This window comes from Pelophylax lessonae (genome assembly GCF_965119305.1).
Source record: "Pelophylax lessonae genome assembly, chromosome: 5".
Classification (NCBI taxonomy): Eukaryota; Metazoa; Chordata; class Amphibia; order Anura; family Ranidae; genus Pelophylax; species Pelophylax lessonae.
Window position 1 is genome coordinate 71,879,608 of NC_138772.1, and position 15,413 is coordinate 71,895,020.

The 15,413-nt window shown below is 45.0% G+C and overlaps 1 protein-coding gene across 6 annotated transcripts in view; it reads left to right on the plus strand.

The window, feature by feature from the left end:
• The window catches only part of MLLT10 (MLLT10 histone lysine methyltransferase DOT1L cofactor), a 366,688-nt gene that overhangs the window by 19,081 nt on the left and 332,194 nt on the right, over window positions 1–15,413 (plus strand). For 5 of the 6 annotated variants that reach the window (XM_082257826.1, XM_082257829.1, XM_082257827.1 and 2 more), the window contains exon 2: window positions 7,697–7,776. The exons of the other annotated variant lie outside the window; for it this stretch is intronic. In XM_082257826.1, the coding sequence (XP_082113952.1) occupies window positions 7,697–7,776 (80 nt within the window). The remainder of the gene's footprint in view (window positions 1–7,696; window positions 7,777–15,413) is intronic. 6 annotated transcript variants of the gene reach the window in all.

The following is a 15,413-nucleotide window of genomic DNA, read 5'->3' on the forward strand; positions in this document are numbered from 1 at the left end:
CATCATTTTCCCCTAAAAATGTTCAATTCACAAACCCAAATGTTGTATCCCGTTTTCCATGAAATGAACCTTTCAATCCTCCTGCTGTCAGAGCACTATGTCATTCTGATCTGACAGCAGGGGTGGGGGAGGGGGTTCACATACAATCAGATGGCTGCAGCCGATACGCTGACAGGCAGATCCATTCAGGCTGCTGAGCTGCCTCCTGATTGCCTCCCCAGTACCAGCGACACCCCCCCTCCCCACTGTGTGTTCCAGGCTCCGCTTACCCATCTGCGGGCTCGGGACTGACATGGCGGGTGGAGGGGAGGGAGAACAGCTGACCCCTCCTTCTTGCTGTGATCAGGAAAGCGAGGTGTTTGACATCAATTCCAGGTCAGCCTCTCAAGTATATAAAATCCCCCCCCCCCCCCCGAGACCCCCCGCATATATGCATGTGCAAACCTAAACGCAGGCATCTGGGGCGCATACGTGTGAAACCGATTGCAATACTCATGTTGCATATTGCCACGCACGCTGGTGTGAGAGCAAGAATTCTAGCACAAGGCTTTTGAAGTGTCGGCTGTAGAAAATATAGAGTACTGAAGTTTGTCGCCATTTCACGGGCGCACACAAATTTAAGGTTTGACATGTTGGGTATCTGTTTACTCGGTGCAACCTCGTCTTTTATATTTTATCAACAATGTGGATAGTTTATTGCTAATTGGGACTACTACTATTTTATTCTCTAGGGTGTCTGCTTTCAATGTTTGGGGATTTTATGTAATCTTTGGGCCTAAAATGAATTTTGTAAAAGTGTGGGGGAAAAAATGCAAAAATGTCTCTGGCAGTGAAAAGGTTAACAGTTTACCATTCTGAAGCTGGCATTGTTAGCTGACAACCTGTTTGCTAATCTTTCTGAATTGTTATTAATATTATACAGGATTTATGTAGCGCTAACAGTTTGCACAGTGGGACTTTTTTCTTTAATTTAATATTTTCTTTTAAAAAGAATAATCCAATAACAGTGAGAGTTCTAATAGCACTGGTAGTTGTACTACGCTACAGACAGAGCAAGATAAATAAAGTGTGATCTGTATCTTTGTGAATTGAGATTTAAGAGACGTGCAAGATAAGGTGTGATATTAAATTATTAATGTATGAAGATTCATGAATGATCAGAATAAAGAACATTTCTATATCTGTAGGTAATCAAATGTTTTTTTTTTTTTTATGCAGTACAATATTTTTTTCATGTATGTGTGTGTGTGTGTGTGTGTGTGTGTGTGTGTTTTTTTTTTTTTTTTTTCGATAGCTCTCGACCTTCTCTGAAAAACAAGCCACAGTGGGTTGCTTTTCAGAAGGCTAACAGGAGGCTGGAAGATATGTCACCCCCACACCTCTGTTTTAACCCTGAAAAGGCAGATCCACTCTGCTACAGCTGAATGCATTGCATGGGTTTGCATTGTGGCCCCATTAACTTCAATGAAATGCGTTTAGTGGCAGTATTGCCACCAAACACCACAGGGTGTTTTAGGTCTGAGTAGCTGCATATCTGTTTTTTAGGTGTCTTGTTGGGGGAGGGGGGCATTAAAACAGCACCTCAACCCCCAGTTTTACTGAACCCCTCCCTTAGCCACCTGTGTGAACCAACTCCTTAGAACTCTTGTCAGGGGGCTTTGTTTTCCTGTGTTTGACATGCGTTTTGGAATGCTCCTCAGTGCAGGTCCGCAAAATTCTATTGGCTTTCATTTCATTCATCTGAACAGTACAAATGGCCGGTCAGAGGCTGCATTAGATCTGTTTTTTTGTTTCTTTAGACATGGTAATGCCTCGTACACACGCGTCGATAGTTGGCTGTGAATTTTCGGCCAACGTCCGATCGGCCGATTTTTGGCTTGTTAGTATGATGCTTTTGACAACCGACTCTGACTTTTCGGCCGAATAAAATTTGGTGTGCAGGCTATAAAATTTTTGTTGGCCGTCAACACAACGGCCGATTTTCCGTCAGTCAGTACAGATTTCGGCAGACAAAAATCTGATGAGCAAGACTGGGCATGCTCAGAGAAGAAAAAAAGTAAACGGAAAGTAAACCAGCACATGACATCACTTCTGAAGTAGATTTTTGTTGGCCGAGAAAATTCGTGTGCAGTCTAGGCACATTCCAACCAACAAAACACCACTCTGGACAAAAGACGGACGATCGGTCGGCCGATAATCGTTGCGTGTGTACGGGGCATTAGTCCCGGTTCACATCATAGCGAAGACAGACATTGCATGTGATTCGGAGCGCACTTATCTGAGAATCGCATGCGATGTCTGTGCAATGTGAATTCAGCCATGCAGATTGTATGGCTGAATTCACATCGGATTCAGGCACAACACGCACAGGACCCACTTTTGGGTCCGCAGCAGAAGCGGCTCACATGGTGGTCCACACCAATGCGATCCGATTTATGTCCGAACTGTCAGTTTGCACTGCGATATGCTAACTGATCTGGGGGTGTTAACTTCGTATTGACACCCCCAGCGATTCACATATGGCAGTGTGAACTGTCTGGGATTTGAATGTGATGCGGGAAACCACAGTGGATTCCCAGGGTTCCACTTGCAGCTTACCAATCATTAGATTTCTTTTTATTTTTTTGGCTTTTATTCCCCTCTGTTTGCACCCAGTTATCTGGCCAGTAACACATCTCCTGTATTCCAGTGCCCCCACTCTGGCTGAAGGAGCACAGGGGGCACCTTTGGACAGCAGCATTGTCAGTCTGACGGCAGTGTATAAATGTATTAGCTAGAGATGCACCGAATGGAAATTTTGGTGCCAAAACCGAAAATGCAGTCTGCACTTAGCCGAAAACCAAAAATTACAGTTTTTTAAAAAAATGTGTGTGTGTGTGTGTGTGTGTGTGTATATATATATATATATATATATATATATATATATATATATATATATATAATTGTATTATATTCGACTTTTTAATTAATATCATGAAATTAATATGAATTTATTATCGGCCATTATTAGCACCACAAGAAAAGCTCAGGAAAATTGCATTCCTTTTAAAGTCTGTTTGTCTTCACACTTCACTGGTCTGTTGTGCTTTGTCTTTTGGTGTTAAACATCTTGTTTGCTGCATATTTGTTCAGTTAAAAAACCGCACCGAAAACGCACCTCCCTGTTGAAATGCATTGAAAACGCAGCAAATACGCACCTGTGTTACGTTTTTGATGTGGTTTGAGTCACATGATCTATGAAAAACTAACTATAAGCACAGTAAACTCACCGTGAAAACAGGGCAAATTTGCATGCATTTCCTGCGCCATTAGCAGAACCTTTTTTTCTTTTATCAGCAAAATGCCAATAACGCCATTTTCGCCCTCCAAAATTTGGGTGCATCTCTAGTATTAGCAGATGTCGGTACACTAACAAGTTGGAGCCACTCTCCAGCTCACACTTTAAGCAGTTACAGCAAACATTTGTTTTTTTTTCTTTTGGGATAAAGATTTTACATAAATAAAAGCTGATTACCCTGTCCGTGGTAAATGGTTTGCCTCATCTCTGTAACTGATACATCTGTAAGAGAGCTTGTTCTTTTTCAAAATATCAATTACTGGCTGGATCACCTGATGAAAATGGAAGATAAAGTATAAACAAGAAAACGAATGCAGCCATCACATTACAAGATTTGGTAAACTGCAATAAACCGTAATGTTTGCTTTTGGGTTTAATACATGTACAACTAAGTCCCGGTTCACCCATATGCAATGCGGGAACCCTGCGAATCCACTGCAGGTTCCCGCATCACATTCACACTGCCATATGCAACTAGCTGGGGTATCAATGCAAAGTTAAGATCAGTTCGCATATTGCAGTGCGATCTGTCAGTTCGGACATGAATCGGATCCCATTGGTGTGAACACCCATGTAATCTGATTCTGGTGCGGACCCAAAAAAAGGTCCTGTGCGAGTTTGGTCCGAATGCGATGCAAATCCTGCCATATAATCTGTATGGCTGAAGTCACATCGCACAGACCTCGCATTTGATTTGCAGAGCAGTGCGCTTTGAATCACATGTGATGTCCATCATCGCATATGTGTGACACGGGTCTAAAGGCAAAACCTTTTGTTTAGGTTAGAGTGGGGAGGGAGTAGAACATCTGTCAGTTTTTATTGCTGTCTGTGCTCAGGAGATCCCCCCCCCCCCCCTCTATTGGTCCTGTTTACAGTTATCATTGAAAGTGTCCCCGGAAAAGTAATAGAGAAGAAATCCACCAATGGGGACACTAGTTCTGGTGACCTGGGGGTCCCCAAGGAATTCCTTAATGGCTAAAAATGAACTGATAGGTGTTCTAACCCTCCCTTGCTCTATCCAAAATGGGGAAAAAAAGGTTGTGCCTATAGTTCTACTTTAAGGTACATGCGAAATGCAGGAAGAAAAGGTCAAACGCAGCCTTTTCTTCTCAAACCCCATGCTTTCAACTTGAAATCAGCTGCATGCATTAGAATGTTAAACGCCACATTTGACTAGAACTCCCCAACGCCGTGAACCCCGAGGTTGTGTTCACATTGGTGTGCAGCACAGGAAACCCTGTATTTATTGTAGGTATGATGTGGACTCCAGTCATGGAAGGCTGTACAATGGTGGTTGAGCGACTGAAGAGACTGAAAATCGCCATCACTGTGCTGCCAATGATTGCCAGCTGTGCCTGTTGTGCTCTCCGCTGGTTGGCGCTGGGAGAAAGCGTGCCGATGTGCCATCATGGCATCTCATGCTGTTTTCATTTTTTTTTCTCTTTTTTTTTTTTTGTTAGAACTTTATTGAAATATAACAAATGACATTTAATTTGTTCCTGTTCACAGCAGTGACCGTGCAATTAAACTGTGATAGTTTGCAATGCAACACACTGCGTTGAAAAAAGTATTGCATGCATTTTTCAGTGCATACCACGCAGTGACGGGTTTTTATATAACAGTTTCCATTATTTGTAAGGAAACTGTATTTTTACCAGAGTGCTTATTGTTAATTTGATTTGGGGGTGAGGGGGGTGGAGTAAAGAAATCCCTATGGTTTCAGGCCATGGCGGCTGGTCCTGCCGTACAGTGGCTGCACCTGATTGGATGCAGTTGCTGTTCATCTACTGTTCTACCTGTCTCAGTCCATTGTTAAAATGGTGTCTGGAAAACTTGTTAGAAGTGATTCATGCACATAGCAGAGGAATGAAGCAGTGGACAGAAATGACACTTAAGCCTCGTACACACGCACCGATTGTCGGCTGACTGATCGGCCGTCTTTTGTCCAGTGTTGTTGTGTTGGTTGAAATGTGCTCTAGACTGCACACGAATTTTGTTGGCCAACAACAACCAACTTCAGAAGTGATGTCATGTGATGGTTGACTTTCCGTGTGTTTTTTCTTCTCTGAGCATGCCCAGTCTTGCTCATCTGACTTTTGTCGGCCGAAATCTGTACTGACTGACGAACAATCGGCCGTTGTGGTGACGGCCAACAAAAATTTTATAGCATGCACACCAGATTTTGTTCGGCTGAAAAGTCGCAGTTGGTTGTCGGAAGCATCATACTAACAAGCCGACAATCGGCCGATCGGACGTTGGCCGAAAATTTACGGCCAACAATCGGTGCGTGTGTACGGGGCTTTAGAGCTCTGGACTGAGACATGTATACACTATAGAGGGATATGCTTTGCTCATATTTCATGTCTGAGGTTTACAACCACTTTAAGGCTTCATGTACCCTAGCCTACACTGGCAGTTCCCATAAAAGCCTACCCATGTCCATGTATACATAAGCTTTTAGCAGAGTTTTTAGGAGCTGCCGTGGTTAGATGATCTTGAACCTCCCTCTCCTGAATGTGGAAGAATCGGGTTCAGGATGGGAACATTTTGTCCGTCGGCCACGGGAAAATGCAAAACGCTGCAAAATTGTGATGTGATTTTTACCAAGTTTTGCGATTTCCTGCAGTGAATGTAGGCGAGTGTACACGGACACTAAGGCAAAATTTTTCGGCCTGGGTAGTGCATGCAGGGCGGCTCACGGCTTGAATTGTTTTTGGATTCTGCATGCTGGAAACATGTTTGTAGCCACACTTTCATTATTTGCCTTTAGGCCTGGCTGACACCTATGCAGTTTGCTTTTGATCCATCTCTGCAGTGCTTTTTGATGTGTTATGTGTTTTTGTTTTTTTAAGGAGAGATGTTTTTGTTAAGCCCCGTACACACGTACCGATCGTCGGCGGAACGATCGACCGTCTTTTGTCCAGGGCTGTCCTGTCCGCTGAAAAATGCAAAAGACTGCACATGAATTTTGTCGGCCAACAACAGCCGACTGCAGAAGTGCATGCCCAGTCTTGCAAATCTGCAGATTGTCGGCCGAAATCTGTACTGACTGACGCACAATCGGCCGTTCTGTTGTCGGCCAACAAAAATTTTAATGCCTGCACGACAGATTCTGTTCGGCCGAAAACGCGCTGTCAGATGCATCATACTAACAAGCCTACAATCGGCCGATCGGTCGGCTGCCGAATATTTGCGGCCGACGATTGGTACGTGTGTACGGGGCTTTAGGCAGATTAAAAATGGCAAAACGCATCAGACGCACTACATGCGTTTCTGCAGCATGTCCATTGAGGTCTGTTGAAGCAAAAACGCGTAGCGTTTAAAAAAAAAAAAAAAGTCCCTGGCCCTTTCCAAAAACACAGCAGCTGAAAATGCATAGATGTGAACGTGTCCCATAGGAAACCATGTAAAATGTACCGTAGTGCATTTCTGAAAAAAACAAAAAACAAAACGCACAGGTGTGAACCATGCCCAACGGTTACATTTTTGGACAAGCTTACTTGGGGTCAACTGTATTCTTTGAAGGGTACTGCTTGGACCTCAGAAAAAGAGGTTTGACTCCAAAATCTTGTCCTGAAAATGTAACTGTCCAGTTCAGCAGGATTTGGCCAAAAATCGGAGCCATCTGCATGCCCTGTGCCCTGTGCCCGCTGTCATGTACTACGTCCTCGTGCATGCAGAACCTTTTTCTGTATCCAGCAAAGAAAATATTTCTCAGTGTTATTTTATCAGAAGATGGAAAGCTTCTGTCTAATGAGCAATAAGAGCGCTGAAGGGTTAAGGGATCCCTCTGTGGCTGCTCTCAGCAGACATCCCTCCCCCCATTCACATTACCTGACAGAGATTATGGGTTGCCTTCTGGCAGCCAGACAACTGCTTTGTTGTGCTGGGTGCCTGGCCCGAGTTGTATGAAGGCAGAGGAATGACAGGGAGGTGCGATAGTCTGGGCGCTCCTCCTCTCCTCCGCACAGCAGTCCTGTGTGTGTCCTTTCTTGTGTGGGAAGATTTAGATACAGCTGCCGGTGATCCTGCCTCTGGAGCACACATCCATGCCGGGAAGCTGCGACCGGAGCTCTCTGCTTTATAAAAATATCAGAGCCATTATTATTTCTGGTGATCCGCCAGCTGGAATATTGAGCAGAATGTGAAAGGAGCTGCAGGACTGTGCAGGATAAGTGGGAGCTCTGCTGACACAAGGTGAAGGAAGCATGTGACCTGCAATGGTGGAGGAGACCGTTGTATTAAAAAACCTCTTACTTAGTACATGTGTGAGTGTGTGTGTGTGCGATCCAGAGATATTCATTGCAATGTTCTCTGTGCTAACATCCTTTATACTAACTTTGTGTGTTTGTCTCGCAGCTTGTTATGGCATCGTGCAAGTGCCAACCGGACCGTGGTTTTGTCGAAAATGTGAATCTCAGGAAAGAGCAGCCAGAGTGGTGAGTTTTACGATAGGCTTTGTTGCGGTCCGCTATTTTTATGATAAAACGTTATGCGTGTTTGGTTTGGATACATTGGATATGCTTTTTTGATGGAGGTTAAATGGGAAAGTGCACACTAATATACTAAAACCCTGCATGCAGTATTCTCCGCACAGTCTATCCGGTGTGAACGCCAGGAAATTGCACACTGGTGTGAATGAGTGACTATTATTCCTTGTATTTAGGTAGCACCTACATAACAGGCTGAACTTTGTACAACCCTTTCCTTATGCTTGCCTCAGAGGAGCTTACAGTCTAATGTTGGTATCTTTGTAGTAATAGGTGCACACAGCCATTACACTATTGGCAGAAAGCAAGTAGCAGAAGTTTTGCAGTTGGCACAGAAAACTAGAATACACACGGGGATCTAGATACTCAGCATACAGATCCCATGTAGAAGGAACCCTAGTGGTATATACTGTATTTTCTGGCATATAAGACTACTTTTGAACCTCAAAAAAATACCCCAAAAATGGGGGGTCGTCTTATACGCCGAGTATAATATCTCCAAGGTAACCTAAGTATTACCGGTAGATGTAATCTCTCAAGACGCTGGCTGTGTGGGAATCCTGTACCGGAATACCGTATGTACCGTAGCTTCGGCTACATACAGTATACCGTGCTGAGCCAATCAGGGAGAGCGATATATTCTATTATTGAATGCAAAGCTGCTCGGATTGGCGGAGTAGCATCAGCCCGCCTCTCTGACTCTGCCAATCCGAGCAGGCTTTGCATTCAATAATAGAATAATACATTGCTCTCCCTGATTGGCTCAGCGCGGTACACTGTATGTAGCCGAAGCTACGGTACATATGGTATACCGGTACAGGATTCCCACACAGCCAGCGTCTTGAGATTACATCTACTGGTAATACTTATACTTAGGGTACCTTGGAGATATGAGAGATTACATGTATTACTGTACTTGGGGTACCTTGGAGATCTATGAGAAATCTGATGTTTTTCAATGGTGTTGCCTTGCTTCGGAAGGGGGGTAGTCTTATACGGCGAGTATAGCCAAAACCTATGTTTTAACTTGGAAAATTAGGGGGGTCGTCTTATACGCCCAGTCATCTTATACGCCGGAAAATACGGGTATTTATTTATTACAGGTATTTTGTATAGCTCAATCAATTTACATAGCGCTTTGCATATATATTATACATTCACATCAGTCCCTGCCCTCAAGAAGCTTACAATCTAAGGTCCCCAACTCAAATTCATACATACACACATACTAGGGCCAATTTAGACAGGAGCCAATTAACCTACCAGCATGTCTTTGGGGTGTGGAAGGAAACTGGAGTACCCGGAAGAAAGCCACCCAGGCACAGGGAGCACATGCAAACTCCAGCCAGGTAGTATCGTAGTTGGGATTCGAACCGACAACCCTAGTGCTGCTATGCAGAAGGGCTTAGTCTCTGCCCAACTTGACCCTAGAGCTTCATTGCTGTAAAGGCAACTACTACACTTTATATTTAATTCTCTGTTCTGTAAAACGTTAAAGTGCTTGTTGCGGCAATGTGTTTAGTTGTGGCACGCTGTGTTATTGCAGCCCATTCAATTTGAAAAGGCCCCAGCACAGAATTTTGTGCAACATGCTGAGCTGCGGTGGGTTGTAATGCAGACACCTAGGTGGGCATTTACTAAAACTAGTGCACACAGAATCTGGTGCAGCTGTGCATAGTAACCAGTCAGTTTTTAACTTCAGCTTGTTCAGTTTAAAGTTTGACAAAAAAACATGGAAGCTGATTGGTTACCATGCGGTGCTGCACCAGATTCAGTGTGCACCAGCTTTTGTAAATCTCCATATACATTGGGGTGCCAGGTAAAATGAAGGTGTTGCAGTGCGCTGCAATAAAGCAGGTGTTATCGCAGGGGAATTTACCTTTTAGTGGACTTAATTATTTATTACCTGGGTTTCTTCTTCCTGCCTACATAGGCACCTAAAGGGTAACTTACCTTTACATCATAATTTAAAGTGGTTGTAAAGGCTGAAGGTTTTTTTACCTTCATACATTCTATGCATGAAGGTTAAAAAAAAACTTCTGTGTGCAGCACCCCCGCCCAGCCCTGCTAATACTCACCTGAGTCCCCTCTTGATCCTGCAATGTGCACAGCAGTCTTGGTTATTCCGGGTCTCTTTCTCCTCATTGGCTGAGACACAGAAATTGGAGCTGTTGGCTCCCACTGCTGTGAATCACAGCCAGTGAGCCAATGAGGAGAGAGCAGGGGCGGGGCTGAACCCTGGCTCTGTGTCTTATGGATGCATTGAGCATGCACCAGTGCCCCCAAAGCAAGTGGCTTGCTATGGAGGCACTGGTCAAGGGGCAGGAGCCAGAGGCGCCAGCAGGGGACCTGAGAAGAAGAGGATCGGGACTGCTCTGTGCAAAACCATTGTGCAAAAAAGAAAACAAACCTTTCAATGTCGCTTTAAAGATGAATTCCTCACTCCTTTAGTCTCTGCTACACTGATCTGCTGTTCTGATACCCTTCCTTGCATTGTTCTAATATCCTTCAGTTACATCTGCTGGTGTACCATCTGTACACTTCAGCAGCATAAATACTGACTGTGTAGCTGCATAATACCAGCAGTGGCTAAAGTCATTGGTCATCAGAGTTGCATGATCACGTTGACCAATGATCATCTCTTCTCAGACAGAAAAAGAGACTCTCATTGGTCAGTGCCGTTTTGTGACCACTTTGGCCAATGACTGCTGGGCATTGCTGGTATTATGCTGTTGCACAGCTTCTTGGGCTATGTATGGAGTTAAAAGTGTTGGTAGACCAGAAGATGTGCATGTCAGAAAGGTTATCAGCACAACAGACAAGTGCAACTAGGACCTTGGGGAGGATGGTGGGAATTTCGTTTTTAAATTTTGGGGTAAAGGTAGAATTATTCTTTAAGTTACAAGTATAATTTTAAGCTTAAAGCGGAGTTCCGCCCCCCTAAAAAAATTAAAAGTCAGCAGCTACAAATACTGTAGGTGCTGAGTTTTAAATATTAAAACTTGCCTGTCCAGGGAGCCCGTGATGTCGGCACCTGAAGCCAATTTGCGTATCGGCTCTCAGGTGCTGCCACTGCCATCCAGGGTAAGGGAACTGCTGGTTCCCTACTGCGCATGCGCTAAGCGCGCTCTGCTTTGTAATTGGCCCAGCGGCGGAGGAAAAGGGAGGGGGCTGAACTTCTGAGGGGCAGCGCTGTCTCCCAGGAAGTGGGGAAGGGTACATGTCAAAAACAGATACCCGCTCCCCCCCCTCCCCCCTGAATGGTGCCAAATGGGGCACCGGAAGGGGGGAGGAAGCAGATCTGCGGAGTTCCACTTTAAGCCCATGAGCCCACCCTCCCCAGACTCCCCATCAGGTCTATGGGAATTGCTGTGCGGGTGCAGCCAGCGCCTGAAAATGTAAACACCAGAGGAGGCCGCCACTGTCTTGGAGAGGTTAGGCTAGTTTAGTGAGCTAGAGAGGGTGGGCTAGTAGAGTTTATTCTAGAAGTTAATTTGTTCTTTAAAAAAAAAAAAAAAAAAACTTTTTCCATGCAGTGGGGCTGTGCCTGCATCTCATAGGTCAACTGCTTGTTTTGTCCAAAGGAGAGGAGAAAGCTGTATACTCACCCGATCCTCCGCTCGGTTTGGCAGGGGCCCAGTCTTATGCTGAGAGGATCAGGGAAGTATATCCTTGACCCGTGCATTGCAGGTACAGCCCCACTCCATGGGAAAGCTTTAAAACTTTTTTTTAAGGTGATCATTATGTCTGTAGGAAGATGCCCACATTTTGCATATTGCCTTCTGTCTGTAGTTCATCTATAGGAGCAAACAAAATAAGAACATTTTCTTATTGGATACTCTCATACAGGCTGCGGGTTGACAGAGATGTGTTGTGAATAACCCCCTGGTAAGAAGTGATGGAGGTATAATTTAGCTCCTCATCGAGGATTAAAGAGGCACAATTCAAAATATTGTAAAAACAGAACATGCACATCTTTCCACACCAGCTAATGTTATGTTGCATTCCAGCCCACTTTCCGAGTGCCTCTTCTGTCCTTAGCCGCCATCTTTACTAAGGGCATCTTATCTTTTGGCGGCTTCCCTGTTTTCTAAGTGCATGCGCAACCAGATTTCTAGCTGGTGAATTCAATAGTCTGCCAATACCATGGCATGTGTAAACTGACAATGCTGTGCATGCTCTCCTTGCAAATTCATAATATTTATACTTTGCCAATACAATGGGAACTGTAAGGCTGCATTCACATGTCAGCGTATAATCGCGGGCAGAACCGCCGCGGTTCCGCCCGCGATTCGGAGATTTATTGCAAATCGCGGGACGCCTAGCGTTGCCCGTTGATTTGCAATAGCCCCCCAAACGCCGAGCGATGTTGCCGCGATTTACGCCCGCCGAATCGCGGCAACATCGCGCAAACAAAATCGCGGGACGCAATACGCTCCAAAGAAGCTCTTGCACTTTTTTGGAGCGTATTGCGTCCCGCGATTTTGTTTGCACGATGTTGCCGCGATTCGGCGGGCGTAAATCGCGGCAACATCGCTCGGCGTTTGGGGGGCTATTGCAAATCAACGGGCAACGCTAGGCGTCCCGCGATTTGCAATAAATCTCCGAATCGCGGGCGGAACCGTGGCGGTTCTGCCCGCGATTATACGCTGACATGTGAATGCAGCCTTAGGCCTATTTCACACTTGTGCAACTTGTCATGCAACTTTGGACATCAGAGTTGCACGACATGTCGTTTGCCATGTTTTCCAATGATACCCATTCATATATGCGCAACTTAAAGTGGCAGCAACTTCAAAGTAGTTCCTGCACTACTTTGGCCCGATTTTTAATGCGTTTTGAGGTCCAAAGACATAGACATTGCTTCAAGTCCAGTAAAATTGCATCAAAATCGCGGTAAAATTGCGCGACTTTCAAGTCGCACAAGTGTGAAAGGGGCCTAAAAGTATTTAACAAAATGAAAAGAAATAAAATGCAATTCTGTGAAAGGATGGGACAATAAGGAATATTTTTGATTGTGCATAAGTAGGGTAAAGGGCCACTTTAAGCCCCAATAAATGTCTTTTTCTGTGACAAAATAAAGTCTTTGAATTCAATCTTTGATGGAAGTTGCCAAGATGTGACTTGCTGCCCACATTTCTAGAGACAGCAAAACTACCTTTACATGTTCACCACAAGTTATTGCTTTGGAATGTGTATGGATTGGAGAATATCCGCTTCTATTCAAGGGCTTTCACACTGCTATTAAATGCATGCTCTGAATTGTCCATTGTGTCATACTGGAAACCTTAAGAATTTGTTTGCAGAATTGAGGTCAGACTCCAGCTGTTCAAACAAGGGAGGGTCACAGAGATAAGGCTTTACCCTTTTTTTTTTTTTTTTTTTTTTTTTTTTTTATTGTACTGTATGGCAAAAACTTAAACCCTTTACACATAATGGACCAATATAGATGAAGTTGCTTGCATAGTTGAGTATTTGGCCACCCTGGTTGAGAATATCGGCTTTGCCAAAAGCGGAATTTAAAGTGGTTGTAAATATCAGACCTGAAATATGAACAAGGCTTATCCCTCTAGAGCAGGGATCCTGAAACTACGGCCCTCCAGCTGTTGCAGGACTACACATCCCATGAGGCATTGTAACATTCTGACATGCCCAGACATGACTAGGCATGATGGGAATTGTAGTTCCTGAACAACTGGAGGACCATAGTTTGAAGACCCCTGCTCTATAGTGTGTACTTGTCTCAATCCAGAGCACTAAGTGTAATTTATGTCTGTTGCTTTGTTCCTCTGTTATTAGAAAAAAAAAAAAAAAATGTAAAGCAGCACCGCGTCCCACCGTAGTAACACACAAATGCAAACGCATACGTTACTCCCGCACGCATATGTAAATGGTGATCACACCACACATGTGAGGTATTTTCGCAAAACGTCAGAGCGAGAGCAATAATTCTAGCGCCAGACCTCCTGTGCCACTCTAAACTTGTAACCTGTAAAGGGGTTTAAAGCATCGCCTACGGAGAATTTTAAGCACTGTAGTTTGCTGCCATTCCACAGGTAGACGCAATTCTAAAGCGTGATATGTTGGGTATCTATTTACTCAACGTAACATCATCTTTCACATTATACAAAAAACTGGGCTACCAAATGTGTTTTTTTTTTTTTTTTATTATTCATAAATGTTTTTTTTTTTTTTTCCCCCCAAAAAAATTGGGTTTGAAAAACCACTGCGCAAATACCGTGTGACATAAAAAAATTGCAATACATACCATATTATTCTTTAGGGTCTCCGCTAAAACAATATTTCTCTTACGTCCTCCGACAGTCGCCGCCTCTTCATATTCGTCACTAATGGGGGGTTATTGACCTTTGCTCCGTAGGAGTAGCTAGGCAACAGAATATATTAATACCTCCCTGCTTCCTGCATTTCCAACTCAGTTTCTAATGCCTAGCTCAGGAGTAGGCTGGCTGTTCCTGTGCTGGGGCTCTTAGTCTCAGCTTCTTTTCTCTTTTTGATTTTATTTGGAGTTTTTTTCTCTTTCTTTTACTTAGCTGTTTATTTCAGCGTTAGTTAGCTTCTTCTGATGAAGATGATCGTGCGGAGCTGGGTCTCAGTCTGGCCACCCTGGTTCCCAGGGCTCAGGGCCAGGGGCTTCCCAGCCTGCCATCGAGCGTTCAGCTTCGGTTTTACCCTGGCACATTGAACGACCCATCCCTGTTCGCTGCAGGGATGCTATCGATGAGGTGGCTACCTCACTGGACGCCATTGCAGTTTCGCACCGCATTTCCACTGCGTCATGCTTGCGACACTCCCTGTCCTCAGTGCAGCGGTTTGGTCGCTTGAGCAGGTTCCCCATGCCATCCGGACTGGTAAGTGTGACTCTATGTGGGGACCTGTCTATTTGGGTGTCAGTCTGGGACTGTGTGACCCTGCATGTCTGTGTGGCTGCTGTGCTCCCTGTCAGTTCCTGTGTGGACCTGCTGCCTGTGTGTGGGCTGTGAAGGGGGGGGCTCTCCCGCTCTGCTAGGTGTCAGCAGGAGGCAGTCAGATTTTGGGCATGCTGTGCGGCGATCGCTGCGGCGACCCGCCATTTTTTTGCGGCAAAATCATGGTGGCCGGGCCTGTGTGGTAATGCACGGCGTTTTGGCGCCAAATGCCGCGATTTTGGCGGCGATCGATCAGGCCACATGTCGGCGCCATTTTCTATTTGCCCATAGAATCCTCAGCCGAGCGGCCATGTTTGTGTAGCCTTGCGTAGGCTTCATAGGGGCGGTCAGTCTTGCATCACTTCCTTTTGCTCTGGGACAGCGATCGGTGGCAGCAGCCTGTGTGATCTCTCCAGGTTTTTATCTTCCCCTTTTTCCTGTATTCCTTGCCCAGTTTCTTGTCCCTGTAGGGGTCGGTGTATTCAGTGGGTGCGGTGGGCTACGCTCGCCGCGATCTTAAAGGGGCAGTACTCCTTTTTTTCCTAATTTTGCTGGAGCATGGATTCTCAGGAAAGCAAGTTTCCTCCCACCTTGGTGGGGGGCCAAGGGGCTGCTGCTTCCCCCCGAGGGGGCTGATCTGGCCACTATTGTGGCAAACTT